Source organism: Muntiacus reevesi, chromosome 3, assembly GCF_963930625.1.
Source record: "Muntiacus reevesi chromosome 3, mMunRee1.1, whole genome shotgun sequence".
NCBI classification, from domain to species: Eukaryota; Metazoa; Chordata; class Mammalia; order Artiodactyla; family Cervidae; genus Muntiacus; species Muntiacus reevesi.
Genome location: NC_089251.1, coordinates 117,285,494 through 117,305,309, shown reverse-complemented (window position 1 = coordinate 117,305,309; position 19,816 = coordinate 117,285,494). Strand labels below are relative to the sequence as shown.

At 52.2% G+C, this 19,816-nt stretch overlaps 1 protein-coding gene and 1 pseudogene across 1 annotated transcript; both read left to right on the top strand.

Annotated features, from left to right (window-relative positions):
• Positions 1–4,442: 4,442 nt before the first annotated feature.
• LOC136163165 (intestinal-type alkaline phosphatase-like) lies at positions 4,443–7,433 on the top strand. The gene is made up of 11 exons (XM_065927603.1): positions 4,443–4,509; positions 4,590–4,706; positions 4,821–4,936; positions 5,128–5,302; positions 5,382–5,554; positions 5,848–5,982; positions 6,071–6,143; positions 6,247–6,381; positions 6,473–6,664; positions 6,893–7,009; positions 7,138–7,433. The coding sequence occupies exons 1-11, from the start codon at positions 4,443–4,445 to the stop codon at positions 7,431–7,433; spliced, it is 1,596 nt and encodes a 531-aa protein (XP_065783675.1).
• Positions 7,434–16,289: 8,856 nt separating this feature from the next.
• Positions 16,290–19,228, top strand: LOC136163164 (intestinal-type alkaline phosphatase-like; annotated as a pseudogene).
• The last annotated feature ends 588 nt before the right edge of the window (positions 19,229–19,816 follow it).

The window sequence follows — 19,816 nt, the reverse complement described above, 5'->3', positions numbered from 1 at the left end:
GTGGTGGTTTATAGGCTGCAACATCTTTTGTTTACTGATTTGACATGGAACATTTTTTTTCATTGACATGGACCAGCAATTGCTTGGGGCAACAATTAAGCTGGTTAATCAAGTGCAAGACTGATAAAAGGTCCTGGGTTCCTTGGATCAACCTTTCATCAGGGACCCCTAAAGCCTTTTAGATGAGAATGGATAAAATGGCCAAGTGAGGGGGGATGCAATAAAAAGAAAGATTTCTGGGACTCCTTGCAAGATGGAGACTTGTTAAGGGGTCCTAATGGAGGCTTCCCTGGTGGCTCAGTGGTAAAGAATCCACTTGTCAAGTAGGAGATGCGGGTTTGATCCCTGGGTCAGGAAGATCCCTTGGAGGAGGAAATGGCAACGCACTGCAGTATACTGGCCTGCAGAATTCCATGAACAGAGGAGCCTGGTGGGCTACAGTCCATGAGGTCACAAAGAGTCGGACACGGCTGAGCGAATAACACTTTCTAAATGTAATATACCTCCTGGGGCACATGTGCCATGGATTTTCCAGGACATTTACCCAGAGTAGAACTGAAACAGGAGAAAAGAGGGCAGGGCACAAACTTTAAAAGAATGACATAGCCCAAGGACACGACATAGACTGATTAGAAGCAAACAGGCCCAAGATGGCAGATGAGGTCACTTACAGGAGGCCTTGAGCCTCAGTATACAATCACTGTAACATGTACACACATACACAAGCTATGTGACACACCCTCAGGCACCATGACAGCTCTGAGGCCAACCATCAAAGACCAAACAGTGGGGTGGCTGTTGACTCAAATCCTGGAAACCCTGCCCTTTTTCCTGAAGTAGATAAAATAAACCTCCCCCCTCACTGGCCTATGAAATTACCCAGACCATAAAACTAACCACACCCTATTTCAGGTCCATGCTCACCTTCTGAGATGGTCAACACTCTGTCTGGAAAGTGTGTTTCTCTCTACATGAATCCGATACTAACCTATCACTTTGTCTTTCACTGAATTCTTTCTGCCATAAGACATCAAGAACCTGAGCTTCATGAATGATCCTGCTTTCAAATATTCAGGATTGTTGTTGCTGTTGTTTAGTCCCTAAGTTGTGTCCAAATATTTGTGAACTCATGGAATGCAGCACACCTGGCGTCCCTGTCCATCACCAACTCCCAGAGCTTGCTCAAACTCACGTCCATCAAGTCAGTGATGCCATCCAACCATCTCATCCTCTGTCATCCCCTTCTTCTGCCTTCAGTCTTTCCCAGCATCAGGGTCTTTTCCAATGAGTCAGTTCTTCCCATCAGGTGGCCAAAGTATTGGAGTTTCAGCTTCAACATCAGTCCTTCCAATGAATATTCAGAACTGATTTTCTTTAGGATTGATCATCCTTGATCTCCTTGCAGTCCAAGGGACTCTCAAGAGTCTTCTCCAACACCACAGTTCAAAAGCATCAATTCTTCAGCACTCACCTTTCTATATAGTCCAACTCACATCCATACATGACTGCTGGAAAAACCATAGCTTTGACTAGACAGACCTTGTTGGCATAGTAATGTCTCTGCTTTTTAATATGCTGTCTAGGTTTAATCATAGCTTTTCTTCCAAGGAGCAAGCATCTTTTAATTTCATGGCCACAGTCACCATCTGCAGTGATTTTGGAGCCCAAGAAAATAAAGTCTGTTTATTGTTTCCCCATCTATTTGCGGTGAAGTGATGGAACCAGATGCGATGATCTTCATTTTTTGAATGGTGACTTTTAAGCCAGTTTTTTTCATTCTCCTCTTTCACTTTTATCAAGAGGCTCTTCAGCTACTCTTTGCTTTCTGTCATAAGGGTGGTGTCATCTGCATATCTGAGGTTATTCATATTTCTCATGGCTATCGTGATTCCAGTTTGTGCTTCATCCAGCCAAGTGTTTCTCATGATGTACTCCACATGTAAGTTAAATAAGCAGGGTGACAATATACTTACTGCCTTGATGTACTTCTTTCCCAATTTGGAACCAGTTTGTTGTTCCATGTCCAGTTCTAACTGTTGCTGCTTGACCTGCATACAGATTTCTCAGGGGGCAGGTCAGGTGGTCTGGTATTCCCATCTCTTGAAGAATTTTCCACAGTTTGTTGTGATCCACACAGTCAAAAGGCTTTAGCATACTCAATAAAGCAGAAGTAGATGTTTTTCTGGAATTCTCTTGCTTTTCTGATAATCCAACAGATGTTGGCCATTTGATCTCTGGTTCCTCTGCCTTTTCTAAATCCAGCTTGAACATCTGGAAGTTGTCGGTTCACATATTCTTGAAGCCTGGCTTGGAGAATTTTGAGCATTACTTTGCTAGCATGTGAGATGAGTGCAGTTGTGCAGTAGTTTGAACATTCATTAGCAAAGACTTTCTTTGGGATTAGAATGAAAATTGACCTTTTCCAATCCTGTGGCCACTGCTGAGTTTTCCAAATTTGCTGGCATATTGAGTGCAGCACTTTCACAGCATCATCTTTTAGGACTTGAAATAGTTCAGCTGGAATTCCATCACTTGCACTAGCTTTATTCATAGTGATGCTTTCTAAGGCCCACTTGACTAGGCATTCCAGGATGTCTGGCTCTAGGTGAGTGATCACACCATCGTGGTTATCTGGGTCATGAAGATATTTTTGTATAGTTCTTCTGTGTATTCTTGCCACCTCTTCTTAATATCTTCTGCTTCTGTTAGGTCAATAATTAAGTTAGTAGTGGCATCCAACCATCTCATCCTCTGTTACAGGCTTCCTCCTCTCCTCAATCTTTCCCAGCATCAGGGTCTCTTCCAATGAACTGGCTCTTCACAAGAGGTGGCCAAAGCATCGGAGTTTCGGATTCAGCATCAGTCAGTTCAATGAATATTCAAGGTTGATTTCATTTAGAATTGACTGGTTTGATCTCCTTGCAGTCCAAGGGACTTTCAAGAGTCTTCTTCAGCACCACAGTTAGAAAGCATCAGATCTTTGGTGTTCAGCTTTCTTTATGGTCCATCTCTCACATTCATACACGACTACTGGAAAAACCATAGCTGTGACTCGACGGACCTTTGTGGGCAACGTGATGTCTCTGCTTTTTAATATGCTGTCTAGGTTAGTCATAGCATTTCTTCCAAGGAGCTAGCATTATTTAATTTCGTGGGTGCAGTCACCATCTACAGTGATTTAAGAGTCCAAGAAAATAAAATCTGTCACTGTTTCCACTTTTTCCTCACCTATTTGCTACGACGTGATGGGATCGGATGCCATGATCTTCATTTTTTGAATGTTGAGTTTTCAGCTAACTTTTTCACTCTCCTCTTTTACCTTCATCAAGAGGCTCTTTAATTCCTCTTCACTGTCTGCCATTAAGGTGGTATCATCTTCGAATCTGGGGTTGTTGATATTTCTCCCAGCAATCGATTCCAGCTTGTGAGTCATCCAGTCTGGCATTATGCATGATATACTCTGCATAGAAGTAAAATAAGCAGCATGACAATATACAGCCTTGATGTACTCCTTTCCCAATTTAGAATCAGTCCAGTGTTCCATGTCGGGTTCTAACTGTTGCTTCCTGTCCTGCATATAGGTTTCTTGGGAAACAGGTAAGGTGGCCTGGTATTCCCACACTTTAAGAATTTTCCACAATGTGCTGTGATCCACAGAGTCAAAGGCTTTAGCACAGTCAATGAAACAGAAGTAGATATTTTTCTGTAATTCCTTGTTTGTCTATGACCCAACAGATGTTGGCAATTTAATTCCTCTGCCTTTTCTAAATCCAGCTTGTACTTCTGTAAGTTCTCGGTTGACCCCTGCTAGCCCTTTATAGAAACCACACACAGATACAAACAGCCGAGCACCCACCTGACCTGCCCAGGCCAAGTTTGGTGAGGAGCTGAGCAGGGGGCGGGGCAGCCAGGCCACTCCAATATCTCCCTGCCTCCAGGCCTCATGGCAACAGGAAACCAAACACAGGCCCTGGGCCCAGCTGTGTGCTTCCAACCCCACATCCCTCAGCACTCAGAACCAAACCAGGCTAAAGCTGACTTTCAAAAACTACAGAACATATGAGGAAAAGGAAAGATGGTTCTCCCACAGGACTTGGTGAGCAGAGGGATGGGAGCAACTTCTGACAGGACCTCGAAAATGTTCCTTAGGCCAAAGACAACTGCACCCTAATTCCCACCCCACCCTAAGGAGACCACTTGTGAGAGAGGGACCTGACTCCTCAGGACCCCTGCTGGCTCAGCCACACCCACCAGATCCCTCTGGCAACAGAGATGAGGGGCAGGGTGTGGCCACCCGGGGCACTGGGAGGGACACTGGGAGACTTTTATAGCAGGGATTTAAGCCCGGGCAGCCAGCGCTGCAGCTTGTAACCTGGTGTCCCAGCCTTGCTGGAGGCGCAGCCTCCCGAGGTCCCATCCTGACCCTCCGCCATCACACAGCCATGCAGGGGGCCTGCGTGCTGCTGCTGCTGGGCCTGTGGCTACAGCTCTCCCTCGGCCTTGTCCCAGGTAACCAGGAGGCTCCTGAAGCCCCCCACTCACAGGGGGTGGCCCTATGCTCACCTGACCTCCACTCTCCCCTTGGGCAGTTGAGGAGGAAGACCCTGCCTTCTGGAACCGCCAGGCAGCCCAGGCCCTTGATGTGGCTAAGAAGCTGCAGCCCATCCAGACAGCCGCCAAGAATGTCATCCTCTTCTTGGGGGACGGTGAGTGCACTAAGCTGGTTCACCCCCTGTCCCCCCACAACCCTGGAGCCCTGGGCTGCCGGATGACCCAGGCTGGCCCCAGGGACTCAGACCTGACACAGTATGTACCTTCAGGAATGGGGGTTTCCACGGTGACAGCTGCTCGGATCCTAAAGGGGCAGATGGATGGCAAGCCGGGACCTGAGACACCCCTGGCCATGGACCAGTTCCCATATGTGGCTCTGTCCAAGGTAAGGGCCAAGTGACCTCAGGGTGGTCTACACTGGAGGGGTGGGTGTGGGCCTAGGGAGTGGTGTAGGAAGGTAAGCCCCAAGAGGGCTGGGGGCTGAATTAGGGGCCGGGAGCTGTGAGGATGGGCCCGGGGCCTGGGTCAGGAGCTGGGTGTCTACCCTAACAGAGCTGAAGGCATCTCTGCCCCCAGACATACAACGTGGACAGAGATGTGCCTGACAGCGCAGGCACGACCACCGCCTACCTGTGTGGGGTCAAGACCCGTATGAAGGTCATCGGGGTAAGTGCAGCTGCCCTATTTAACCAGTGCAACACGACACATGGGAACGAGGTCACATCTGTGATGAACCGGGCCAAGAAAGCAGGTGGGTTTTTGCATCAGTTTCCTGGGCAGGGGCAGGTTCAGAGACCTCAGTGGCCCACCGTGACCTCTGCCATCCTCAGGGAAGTCAGTGGGAGTGGTGACCACCACCACGGTGCAGCATGCCTCCCCAGCCGGGGCCTATGCGCACGTTGTGAATCGAGACTGGTATTCCGATGCTCAAATGCCTGACCAGGCTAAGAAGGAGGGCTGCCAGGACATTGCTACACAGATGGTCTACAATATGGACATTGACGTGAGTTGTGACATGAAAGGCAAGGGGCAGGGCCGGGCAGAAGGGATGGGACACACATCTGACAGTCCTAGGTAACCCACAGCGCTGGGGCCTTGGGAGGTCTCTGTATGTTGCAGGCAGTATTGTTGGCAGAGATTGGGGTGGGGTGGGCGTGGGGTACAATGTAAGAATTAGAAGTGGGGACAGGCCTTTCTCACAGACCTGGTGGGTGAAGAAGAGTCTAGGGGCTCTGTGTAAAAGGAGCAAAAGGCCAGCCAAGATCCAAACCCACCTGCCTTAATCTCTGGTCCCAGGTGATCCTGGGTGGAGGCCGAAGGTACATGTTTCCTGAGGGGACCCCAGACCCTGAATACCCAGAAAATGGCAGACAGAACGGAGTCCGGAAGGACAAGCGGAACCTGGTGCAGGAGTGGCAGGCCAAGCACCAGGTGATGGGGGCTCATGGGTGCCCGGGTACAGCGGGGCCGGGCCTGGGGTGTCAGGCTATGGGCTGAGGCCTGGTTCTGCCCCTCCCAGGGAGCCCAGTATGTGTGGAACCGCACGGCGCTCCTTCAGGCAGCCAATGACTCCAGTGTAACACACCTCATGGGTAACAACCCCACCCTCCCCCACTGGCCTCCCCAGGAAGGGTGCCATGGGCCCCCCACTCCCATCCCCAGCTTGCAGGTCACCACTGGTCCCATTTCCCACAGGCCTCTTTGAGCCGGGAGACATGACCTATGACATCCACCGAGACCACACCAAGGATCCATCCCTGGAGGAGATGACGGAGGCAGCCGTGCGTGTGCTCAGCAGAAATCCTCGGGGCTTCTTCCTCTTCGTGGAGGGTGAGTAGCAGCTCCTTGCGGATCAGAGGGGAAAGGCGTGGCACTCAGGGTGGTTTTGGCATCACCCACCTTCCACATGACCTTCTTGCAGGAGGCCGCATTGACCACGGTCACCATGAAAGTATAGCTTATCGGGCGCTGACGGAGGCGGTCATGTTCGACAATGCCATCGCCAAGGCTAGCCAGCTCACCAGTGAAGCAGACACACTGACCCTTGTCACTGCCGACCACTCCCATGTCTTCACTTACGGTGGCTACCCACTTCGTGGGACCTCCATTTTTGGTAAGCCAGGGATAGTGGCAAGTTCTTGTCCTAAGTTATGTTGCACAAAGTGCTCTTGAGACAGCTCCCTCATCTGCAAAGTGGAGTAATATTACTAATAGCAGCTGCCCTGCCTGGCTCTGCTAAGGATTAAGCCAGTGAACAAACCAGAGGTGCCTGAGCTCAGCACCCAGGAGGCACCTCAAAGGATCGGGTCAGTGTGATCACGGGGTCCCCTCCTCCCTGCAGGGCTGGCGGATGGCAAGGCTAGTGACCGCAAGTCCTATACCACCCTCCTCTATGGCAACGGCCCAGGGTACCGGCTGAACATGGGCTCACGACCTGACGTGAATGAAAAGCAGAGCAGTGAGCGCAGTGGGTGGGCCCTGGGGAGCAAGGGAGGGGTGCATGGGAGGAGGGAAGACCCTACTATGGAACTCCTGGGAGGGGGAGGCCGCCTCCCTGCCCTCCCTGAACCCCCTCCCTCCTCTCAGTGGATCCCGAGTACCAGCAGCAAGCCGCCGTGCCCCTAGGGAGCGAGACCCACGCCGGTGAGGACGTGGCAGTGTTTGCACGAGGCCCATGGGCACACCTGATGCACGGCGTGCAGGAGCAGACCTTCGTGGCGCATGTCATGGCCTTTGCTGCCTGCGTGGAGCCCTACACCACCGACTGCCACCCTCAGCCCCCCAGCGGTCCTTCGGACACTGCCCACCAGGCTGCCTGCCCATCCTCACTGGCACTGCTGGCCGGGGCCCTGCTGCTGCTGCTGGTGCCTGCCTTGCACTGACCCCTACCCACTCGGGCCTCAGGGCCTCCTCCCCACCCTCAACCTTAGTGGGCCCAAACCACCCTGGAAGCTGAGATCCTGACTCCTGTGAGAGCCACAGTCCTCGGTGCCCCCACCTCGGTAGCCTCAGATTTTATTGGAGCTGCCCCAGACCCCAGGTAAGGCACGGGCTCAGACCACCCAGTCTCTGCTCCCCACTCAACAGCCCTGCCTGAGGACCAGGCTGGCACCAGAGGTGACCCCCCCAGGGAACCAGAACCTACCAGAACCCCACTGGGGGCTTCCGGGAGTCGTAGCTTCTTGTTGCGTGACTTCCGGGAGGCGTGGTTTCTGAGGAGGTGTGGTTATTGAGGCGTGGCTCCCCGGGAGCTGTGACTTCTGGTCGTCCTGGAACCCATCCTGTGGGCACCTCGTCGGCAAAGGAGACGTCTGGGGCCAGGAGCGCTGGGGGACCCTGGACACAGAGTCTTCATTGGCCCCTCCTAGGAACCCAGCGGTACCATAACAGAGAGGGGACAGCGACACAGAGGAGAGGACACTTGTCCCAGGTCCCTCAGCTGCTGTGAGGGTGGCCCCGGTGCCCCTTCCAGACTGGGGGATCCCAGGAGCAGCAGCGGGGGAGCTGGGGGGTGGGGACACAGGCCCCACACTGCTGGGAGGGAGGAAGCAGCCCTCAAATAAACTGTTTCAAGTGTGATACGTGTGGGAAGAGAAGCCCTTAGCAGGTGGGGGCACAGTGTGTGTGTGTGTGTGTGTGTGTGTGTGTGTGTGTGTGTGTGTGAGATTCACATCAGGAGGTCAGGGAGGGGACATTGAGCAAAGGCCAAAGGTGGTGAGGGCGGAAGCTACACAGGACAGAGCAATGCTGACAGCTCTGAGGGAGTGTGGGCAGGGCCCGGTGAGGCCAGCAGCGGGACCAAGTTGGGGCTTTCCCCTCCCCAAAGCCAGGCTTTCACCTTCTCTGAAAACAGAAGGACATTCCCAAGCCTCAGTGCTCACCCCTCCTACCTCCCTGCCTGACGCCCAGGTGGTCATCCGGTGGCTCGTCACCTCCTTGGTCCCGTGAGGTCCACTAGATGCAGCCCTCAAAAGATAGAGACCAGTATAAACTTGGAGGGGGGGACATTCATACCACTCCCTACAAGGCTCAGTTCAGTTCAGCCATTCAGTCATGTCCTACTCTTTGCAACCCCATGGGCTGCAGCATGCCAGACTTACCTGTCCATCACCAACTCTCGGAAGCTTGCTCAAACTCACGTCCATCAAGTCGGTGATGCCATCCAGCCATCTCATCCTCTGTCGTCCCCTTCTCCTCCTGTCTTCAATCTTTCCCAGCATCAGGGTCGGAGGCAAAAACAGGAAGTGGGGAGGAGGTCCAGGGAACTCTTCCTCCTAGAAAGGGGCCCTCCATTTATGCAAAGTGCTGGGCTTGGGGGCAGGGGTGGTGGTAGTGATTTAGTCGGTAGGTCGTGTCCAGCTCTTTCAACCCTGTAGCCCACCAGATTCCTCTGTCCATGGAATTTCCCAGTCAAGAATACTGGAGTGGATTTCCCCACAGGATCTTTAACTCAGGGATCAAACCCAGGTTTCCTGCATTACAAGCAGATTCTTTACTGACTGAACCACTACGGAAGCTCCCCCCAACCAGGGGGAGAGCCTTTCTGTTCCCAGCTGCTGTCCTGCTCCCCCTGAGGATAGAATTCTCACTGAATCCTGCAGGGGACATCCTGAGTGGGTGGTGGGATGCAAGCAGAAAACATCTCCCCATGGATCAGCTGGGCTTCCCTCATAGCACAATCGGTAAAGAATCTGCTTGCAATGCAGGAGACCTGCGTTCGATTCCTGGGTTGGGAAGATCCCCTGGAGAAGGAAATGGCAACCAACTCCAGTATTTTTGCCTGGAGAATATCATGGACAGGGAAGCCTGGCAGGCTACAGTCCATGGAGTTGCAAAGAGTGGGACATGACTAAACCACCACCACCACCTATCAGCCGGTGCTGAGCTGGCCTTCACATTGCCCAGCCAGTGGCAATGCCTATGTCAATGTGAAAACTTTGTCTCACATCTTGTTGAGTGTGGAGCCAATAGACACCACCAACCCAAACATGAGAAGTAAGGTTTCATTATGATTAGCAGAAAGTAAGAACTCTGGACCTTTCCCAAAGTAGTGTCTCCTTGAACAGAAAAACTGGGGGAGTGTTTTTTCAATCTTTTAAAATAAATATTTATTTTTAATTGATGATTGGTTTACAATATTGGATTGATTTCTGTCATACATCAACATCCCTCCTTCTTGAATCTCCCTCCCAACTCCCACCCATTCCCACCCCTCTAGGTTATTACAGAGCCCCAGTTTGAGTCCCGAGTCACATAGCAAATTCGCATTTAAGTCAAAGCGAGTTTTAGGCATATTCATGAGGGGCTTGAGCAGAGGAGGATTCAGCTTAGGGCTGGAGCAAGTTCTATAGTTAGTGATAGGGGCTCCGTCGTGTCCAACTCTGTGACCCCATGGACTGAAGCCATCAGGCTCCTCTGTCCATGGAATTCTCCAGGCACGAATAGTGGAGTGGGTTGTCATTTCCTTCTCCAGGGGATCTTCCCAACTCAGGGATTGAACCCAGGTCTCCCGCATTGCAGGCAGATTCTTTTTTTTTTTTTAATGGTAAATGGCATGTTATTTATTTTTAATTACTATGGGGGGGGGAGAATGCAGCATTCATACATGCTACAACATGAATAAACATTAAAACCATCTTTAGTGAAAAAAATCCATATAGAAAAGGCCACCCAGATCCCGTATTTCCCATGTCTGCTTTAAATCCATCAAGTTTGTCCAAATAACTGAAAATCTCAGTAACACTTCAGACAAACTTCAAGGGAAGCTATGATCCTCACTGTCCTTGAAGGAGTCCACCTGGAATGAAGAAGTACTGTGGGAAGTCTATTAGTACCACCATGTCTTGGGTTCTCTGGATGACCTTCTCGCGTGGCTCCTCATCCCCTACCACCGGAAAGGCCACCGGACCTAACCGCGCGCCCAGGGTGCGCTGCCTTCCAGATGTCCCTCCCTCCCTTCCTTTGCAGGCAGAGTCTTTACTGTCTGAGCCACCAGGGAAGCTTCATTGAAATCAAGAGGGTCAAAACCATCATCCATCCTCCACCTGGTAGGGGCCTTAGGACCAGCAATTCTCCAGATTTATTTGTGTAAATCCCTTAAGGATGGTTGTAGAGCTCTACTTTATCTGCACTATTATTTGACTGCATTTTTTCCTGCATTCCTTTGTTCTCTTAAGTAATTACTGAGAGCTTTTCAAGGTCAAGCACAGAGCTCAGGCTGAGATTGAAAATAACTTAGGTCAAACTGGTTTCTCTTATGTCTTAAGCCCTTGGACAGCAAGGAGCAAGGTTTGACACCAGCCAAGTCTAAAGGAAATGAAGTCTGAATATTCACTGGAAGGACTGATGCTGAAGCTGAAGCTCCAATACTTTGGCAAACCTGTTTCCAAGAGCCAACTCATTGGAAAAGACCCTGATTCTGGGAAAGATTAGGGGCAGGACAAGAAGGGGGTGACAGAGGATGAGATGGTTGGATAGCCTCACTGACTCAATGGACATAAGTTACAGCAAACTCTGGAGATGGTGAAGGACAGGAAGGCCTGGAGTGCTGCAGTCCATGGGGTTGCAAAGAGTGGGATGTGACTGAAAAACAACAATAAATGCCAAGTAAACCATTCCTAGTCTTTTTCTCTGGGTACTCCCTAACTTATCTGCTTACACCTACATGGGGCATCATGCTGGGGGCTAAGACAGGCCCCAGAGAGCCCAGGGTGGTAAATGGGGACACTCGTGGAGGGTGCTGGGCTCCAGATGAGACCGCACAGGACTAGGCCTTCTTCCCAGAGAAGAGAGAGATCCACAACCATCTCCCACAGAGCAGGCTCCATGGAGCTGACTATCCCCTGGCCCCAGGCACCTAAAATCCCAGAGTACAGGACTGGAGGTGTTATCTCTTACTGCAGAGCAGAAGTCATGCAGTCTGCTGCCTGGTCATCCCTGGGCCCCAGGGGAGGGAGCATGACAGCCTCTCATCTCACTCAGGTGACTCGGGCCCAGGATGGGAGGTGGGGGGGGGGGGTGGCCAGGTGCCCTGGCGGGAACTTGGACCAACATTTTTATTTGCTGCAATGACATGTCGTTTGTATTTGGTCTCAGGCCCTGCCCAGGCCCAGCATAAAATTCACAAGAAATCAAGCAGGAGCATAGCTGATGATCACTTAATATCATCATAAGAAGAATATTCAAAGACACTTTAGGAACTTCCCCAGTGATCCCAGTTGTTAAGAATACTTCTGCCTATGTTGGGAACCTGGGATCAGTTATCTGGTCCAAGAAGTTCCCACATGCTGCAGGGCAACTAAAGCTTTGTGCCACAATTACTGAGCCAGCGCTCTAGAGCCTGCTAGTCGAAACTACTGAGCCCACATGCTCCAGAGCCTGTGCTCTGCAACAAGAGTAGTCACCGCAATGAGAAGCCCTCACATCACAGCTGGAGAGTAGCCCGTGCTCAGCAACAAAGACTCAGTACAGTTAAAATAAATACATTTTTAAAAAAGAAGAACTTTATACACCACACCTATCAGAAGGGCTAAAATTTTAAAAATGTAAAAAAAAAAACAAACCTGTGTCAACACCAAATGATGGTATGAATGGAGAGAAGCTGAATCCCTCATATATTGCTGATGGGAACGCAAAATGGTGTGAACACTGCAAAATGGTTTGGCAGTTCCCTTCTTTTTGAGCAGGAGTCAGGATCAAGGGGAGATCTCCTAAAACAAAAATCAAAAACAAAAACTAAACATGCAACAACCATGAAAGTGAAGTGAAAGTTGCTCAGTCATGTCCGACTCTTTGGGACCCCATGGGCCATGCAGTACCTGGAATTCTCCAGGCCAGAATACTGGAGTGTGTAGCCATTCCCTTCTCCAGGGGATCTTCCCAACCCAGGGATTAAACCCAGGTCTCCCACATTGCAGGCGGATTCTTTACCAGCTGAGCCACAAGGGAAGCCCAAGAAGACTGCAGTGGGTAGTTTATCCCTTCTCCAGAGGATCTTCCCGATCCAGGAATCAAATTGGGGTCTTCTACATTGCAGGGAGATTCTTTACCAACTTAGCTATGAGGGAAGCAATTGCATTCCTGGGGGCTTACCCAGAGAAACTGAATGCAACAAAATGCTCACACAGAAACCCATTCATGAAGATGTGTGGCTGTTTTTCTCTTTGGGCCCCACTGTACAACTTGCAGGATCTTAGTTCCCTGACCAAGAATCGAACCAAGACCCACAGCAGGGGTAGTGCCCCTTCCCAACCCCAGGACCACCAGGGAGTTCCCACAGCAGCTTTATTTATAACAGACAAACCTGGAATTGGCCCAGAGGTCCTTCCACACGTGAACGGTTAAGCACGGCCTAGGGTCCACTCCATCCCAGACACAAGGAGTCAACTCCTGAGCCCTCCTCCAGTGAATGTCCAGGGAGTTAGGCTGAGTGGGGGGAAAAGCCCTTCCCAAAGATTGGCTGATTCCATTCCTGTAACTTACTTGAATTGACAGGGTTTTTTGGGTTTTTTTTTTTTTTTTTTTGGTTGCACCATGCAGCATGCAAGATCTTAGTTCCCAGGCCAGGTATGGAACACCCATTGCCAGCAGTGGAAGTGTGAAGTCTTAACCAGTGGACCAAGAGGGAGTCCCTAAAATGACAACATTTTACAAACACAGGAAGCTATTACGGACAGAGGGCAGGGTGATTATACAGGGGTCCTAGGGGTTGGGGCTGTTCAGCGTCCTATGGTGTGATTACATGAACCCACATGTGTGATAGATGGTACAGAACCCACACACACGCAAGTGAGTGCAGGTAAAACGGCCGACTCTGAACAGAAAAGTGAAAATCTAAGTTATACCCTCAGAGAAGATTGGAGAAAGTATGCAAAGGATGTCTGTGTTATTTCTTACAATCACATGTGAATCTACAGTCATTTCATGTCAAAAATTCAAATTTAACAAAGGGACTGGGAATATACTGAACTGAAGACAAATCTTGCAGTAATAAAAATTTAACCTACGGACTGATTAAAAAAATCAATCAATTAATTAAGGGCCTGCCCAGGAGTTAGTCCTTCCTGACTTTTAGCCAAGAATTTCCTGAGCACAAGACTATGAGGGGGACAGAGGCAGCTGTGGGGCAGCTGGCAAAGGCAGGAAGGATGCCCTCCACCCCAGCAGGCAGGTCCCCTAAAGCAGGGGTCTCCAACCTTTTCGGCACCAGGGACCAGTTTCCTGGAAGATAAATTTTCCACAATTTTTTTTGATCAGTCCGTAGGTTAAATTTTTATTACTGCAAGATTTGTCTTCAGTTCAGTATATTCCCAGTCCCTTTGTTAACTGGAAAGAAGGGGGATGGTTTCAGGATGATTCAAGTGCATTGTATTTTATTGTGCACTTTATTTCCAATCAAATTCCGCCACTGATCTAACAGGTGGTACCAGTCCTCAGGCTGGAAGGGTTGGGGACCCTTGCTCTAGAGGGTAAGTAGAGGATACCCTGGGTTAGCGTGTTGAGTGAGTGAACAGCAGGTCAAGGGAGGAAGAGCCCAGAGGCTCTGCCTGAGGGGATGGTATGCTGGGGAGGGGGCTACCAAGGTCCACTGGCGTGGGCGGGACTGGGAGGAAGGGCTTTTTTTTTTTAATTGTTTTTTTTGGACATGTACATACTGCTATTTATCATTTAGTTATTTATTTTTGGCTGTGCTGGGTCTTCCTTTTGCATGGGGGCTTTCTCTAGTTGCAATGCAGAGGCTTCTCATTGTTGTGACTTCTCTCGTTGCAGAACACAAGCTCTAGAAGCACAGCTTCAGCAATTGCAGCACTCTGTAGTTGCAACTCATTGGCTTTCCTGCTTTCGAGCTTCTGTAGCTGCAACTCAGGAGCTCATGAGTCGTGACTCCCAGTGACTACAGCGTTTGGCCTTCAGTGGTTGTGGCACAGCCTCAGTAGTTGCAGCTCCCAGGCTCTAGAGTGCCGGCTCAGTAGCTGTGGCACCCAAGCTTAGTTGCTCCATGCCGAGTGGAATCAACTCACCAGGGATCGAACCCATGTCCCCTGCACTGGCAAGCAAATTCTTATCCCCTGGGCCACCAGGGAAGTCTGAAAATTTTCTTAATTCTGATAAAAAGCACAACATAAAAAGTACCATCATGGGACTTCCCTACAGTCCAGGGATTAAGATTCCACAGCAGATGGCATAGATTCCACCCATGCTTGGGGAACTAAGACTCAGAATGCTCTGTTGTGCATTAAAAAAAGAAAGAAAGAAAATTTAAAAAGGAAAAAAAGTTACCATCCTCACCATTTTTATACCCAGACCATTAATGTTATGTCTATTCACATAGTTGGCCACAGATCTACAGAACTTTGTCATCTTGTAAAACTGAAAGCCTGTATCTTGAACAAGTCCACAGTCCCCCTCCTTCCAACTCCTGGTGCCACAATCCAACTTTCTGATTCTAGTCATTTGACTACTTGAGATCCCTAGTGAAGTAGAACCACACAGCGTTTGCCTTTTTCTGACTGACTTTTTTCACTGAGCATCATGTCCACAAGGTTTATCCATGTTGTAGCAGGTGTGAGACCTACCTTCCTTTATAAGGCAGCATAGTATTTCACTGCATAGCTACATCACAATTTGTTTATCCATTTGTCTGCTGTGGATGCTGGACTTGCTTACTCCTCTTGGCTACCATGAATAAATAAGGCTGCTACAAACGTTGGTGTGCAAATTCCTCTTCCAGATCTTGATGTCAATTCTTGGGGATACACACCCAGAGGTGAGATTGCTGGATGGGAGGATTGCTTTTGAACCCAACCTGAGGTTACTGAAAACTTTTAGTTCCTAAGCTATTCCTGTGAGAGTGTGTGGCCTGTGGAGAGAACAGACTCACCCCCGGCTTCTATCTATCTGTCTAAGGGAGCAGAGGTCAATGTCACGTACAGTGCACTGGGCCAATGCCTGTCAACCTATTTCAGGCACCTTACACATATACACACAAACACAAACAGCGGTGCAGACCCAGCACTTCAGTAACTGAAGACACAGGCAAGGCCCCCGCTCCGCTCTCACCTCCAGTCCCATCCATCTCCACAGCAGAAGCTGGGCCCAGGCTCCCAGGGGCTCCCACTAGCCCAGTGCCCACACCTCCTGCCCAGGTCAAGTATGGTGAGGAGCTGAGCAGGGGACAGGGCAGACAGGCCACCCCATGAATCTCTGCCTCAGGGCACCAGGGAACTAACCCAGGCCCCTGGCCCAGGCTGTGTCCCTCAGCACTGGGAACCAAACCAGGCCAAGGCTGAGTCTCAGAAAACACTGAACACATGAAGGAAGGAGAGATGGTTCTCCCACAGGACTTGGTGAGCAGAGGGCTGGGAGGAGCCTCAGTCAAGACCTTGAAAATGTTCCTCAGGCCTAAGACTTCTGCACCCTAATCCCCACACCACCCTGAGGAGACAAGACAGCTAGGGACCATCCTGTGAGGGAGGGACCTGAAATCTCAGGACCCCTGCTGGCTCAGCCACACCCACCAGGTCCCTCTGGCAACAGGGCTCAAAGTCATAGGGCAGGTGAGGGGCAGGGTGTGGCCACCCGGGAAACTGGGAGGGACACGGAGACTTTTACAACAGGCAACCATAACCTCCCCAGATTTAAGCCCAGGCAGCTAGTACTGACCTGGTACCTGGTGTCCCAGCCTTGCCTGAGACCCGGCCTAGCCAGGTCCCATCCAGACCCTCCGCCATCACACAGCCATGCAGGGGGCCTGCGTGCTGCTGCTGCTGGGCCTGTGGTTACAGCTCTCGCTCAGCTTTGTCCCAGGTAACCAGGCAGCTCCTGGCACCCCCCACTCACAGAGGGTGGCCCCAGGCTCACCTGACCTCCACTCTTTCCCTTGGGCAGTTGAGGAGGAAGACCCTGCCTTCTGGAACCGCCAGGCAGCCCAGGCCCTTGATGTGGCTAAGAAGCTGCAGCCCATCCAGACAGCCGCCAAGAATGTCATCCTCTTCTTGGGGGACGGTGAGTGCGCTAAGCTGGTTCACCCCCTGTCCCCCCACAACCCTGGGGCCCTGGGCTGCTGGCTGACCCAGGCTGGCCCTAGGAACTCAGACCTGACACAGTGTGTACCTTCAGGAATGGGGGTTTCCACAGTGACAGCTGCTCAGATCCTAAAGGGGCAGATGGATGGCAAGCCGGGACCTGAGACACCCCTGGCCATGGACCAGTTCCCATATGTGGCTCTGTCCAAGGTAAGGGCCAAGTGACCTCAGGGTGGTCTACACTGGAGGGGTGGGTGTGGGCCTCGGGAGCGGGGTAGGAGGGAAAGCCCCAGGAGGGCTGGGGTCTGAGATAGGGGGTGGGGGCTGTGAGGATGGGCCTAGGGCCTGGGTCAGGAGCTGGGTGTCTGCCCCAGCAGAACTGAAGGCATCTCTGCCCCCAGACATACAACGTGGACAGAGATGTACGAGACAGCACAGGCACGAGCACCGCCTACCTGTGTGGGGTCAAGACTCGTATGAAGGTCATCGGTGTAAGTGCAGCTGCCCTATTTAACCAGTGCAACACGACACGTGGGAATGAGGTGACATCTGTGTTGAACCAGGCCAAGAAAGCAGGTGGGCTTGGGCGTCAGCTTCCTGGGCAGGGACAGGCTCAGACCTCGGTGGCCCACCGTGACCTCTGCTACCCTCAGAGAAGTCAGTGGGAGTGGTGACCACCACCAGGGCGCAGCACGCCTCCCCAGCTGGGGCCTACGCTCACACGGTGAACCGTAACTGGTATTCGGATGCTGAAATGTCTGCCCAGGCCAAGAAGGAGGGCTGCCAGGACATCGCCACACAGATGGTCTACAGCATGGATATCGACGTGAGTTGTGACATGAGGGGCTAAGGGCAGGGCTGGGAAGAGATGGTAGAACACATGTACCAGTCCCAGGCAACCTACAGTCTGGGGTCTTGCAGAGTCTCTGTGTGTTTGCCGGAACGGGGGGAGGTAACCATGCAGGAGGTACAGGTGGGGGCAGGCCACTCCACAGACCTGGTGGATAGAGTTAGGGGCTGTGTGAAGGTAGAGCCAAGGGCCAGCCCCAAACTCACCTGCCCTAATCTCTGGTCCCAGGTGATCCTGGGTGGAGGCCGAAGGTACATGTTTCCTGAGAGGACCCCAGACCCTGAATACCCAAGAAATAGCAGACAGAACGGAATCCAGAAGGACAAGCGGAACCTGGTGCAGGAGTGGCAGGCCAAGCACCAGGTGATGGGGGCTCACGGGCATGGGGGATACAGCCGGGCCGGGCCTGGGGTGTCAGGCTATGGGCTGAGGCCTGGTTCTGCCCCTCCCAGGGAGCCTAATAAGTGTGGAACCGCACGGCGCTCCTTCAGGCAGCCAATGACTCCAGTGTAACACACCTCATGGGTAACAACCCCACCCTCCCCCACTGGCCTCCCCAGGAAGGGTGCCACGGGCCCCCCACTCCCATCCCCAGCTTGCAGGTCACCACTGGTCCCATTTCCCACAGGCCTCTTTGAGCCGGGAGACATGACCTATGACATCCACCGAGACCACACCAAGGATCCATCCCTGGAGGAGATGACAGAGGCAGCCGTGCGTGTGCTCAGCAGAAATCCTCGGGGCTTCTTCCTCTTCGTGGAGGGTGAGTAGCAGCTCCTTGCGGATCAGAGGGGAAAGGCGTGGCACTCAGGGTGGTTTTGGCATCACCCACCTTCCACATGACCTTCTTGCAGGAGGCCGCATTGACCATGGTCACCATGAAAGCATAGCTTATCGGGCGCTGACGGAGGCGGTCATGTTCGACAATGCCATCGCCAAGGCTAGCCAGCTCACCAGTGAAGCAGACACACTGACCCTTGTCACCGCCGACCACTCTCACGTCTTCACTTTCGGTGGCTACCCACTTCGTGGGACCTCCATTTTCGGTAATCCCATGGACAGTGGCAGGTCCTTACCCCTAACTTACCTGGCACAACGTGCTCTGAGCCAGTCCCCTTATCTGCCAAGTGCAGGAAGATTATTACCAACTGCTCTTCTGAGTTCTGGTGAGGAGTAAGTCAGTGAGCAGGCAAGAAGTGCTTGGGCTCAGCACAGAGGAGGTGCCCCAAAGACTGGAGTCAGTGTAATCACGGGGTCCCCTCCACCCTGCAGGGCTGGCTGATGGCAAGGCCAAAGACGGTCAATCCTACACCTCCCTCCTTTATGGAAATGACCCTGGATTCTGACTATACTGGGGCTTACGACCTGATGTGGATGAAATCGAGAGCAGTGAGTGCATTGGGTGGGCCCTGGGGTGCAGAGGGTGGCAAGAGGGGAGAACTCAGGCCCAGAACTCAGCCAAGGCCATGGCCAGCTCCTTCCCACACTGAACCCCCTCCCTCCTGCCAGTGGGCCCCAACTACAAGCAGCAAGCCGCCGTGCCCTAGGGAGCGAGACCCACGCCGGTGAGGACATGGCAGTGTTTGCACGAGGCCCGTGGGCACACCTGATGCACGGTGTGCAGGAGCAGACCTTCGTGGCACATGTCATGGCCTTTGCTGCCTGCGTGGAGCACTACACCACCGACTGCCACCCTCAGCCCCCCACCAGCCCCATGGATACTGCCCACCAGGCTGCCTGCCCATCCTCACTGGCACTGCTGGTTGGGGTCCTGCTGCAGCTGCTGGTGCCTGCCCTGCACTGACCCCCCACCGGCCCAGGCCTAGGAAACTCCTGATTCCCTGCCTGGAATCTTCATTGGACCTGAACTACATGGAAGCTGAGTTTTGACTATCCTGTAATACCCACAGTCCTCAGTGACCCCATCTTGGTGGCCTCAGATTTTGTGCAGATCTGCCCCAGACCCCAGGAAAGACCAGGACTCAGACCACCCAGTATTTTCTCCTGACCTAAGAGCCCTGCCTGAGAACCAGGCTGGCACGAGTGGTGTCCCCCAGGGGGCCAGGACCTACCAGACCCGAGGTGGGGCTTCTGGGAGGCGTGGCTTCTGGTTGCGTGGCTTCCAGGGAGCTGTTGCTTCTGGGGAGCTGTGGCTCCCTGTCCTCCTGGAACCCAATCTGTGGGCACCTGGCCGGCCAAGGAGGTGTCCAGGGCCAGGACAGTCTTGGGGCCCTTGACACAGAGTCCTCAGCAGCCCCTCCTAGGAACCCAGAGGTCCCATTACAGAGAGGGGACAGCGACACAGAGGAGAGGACACTTGTCCCAGGTCCCTCAGCTGCTGTGAGGGTGGCCGCGGTGACCCTTCCAGGCTGGGGGATCCCAGGAGCAGCAG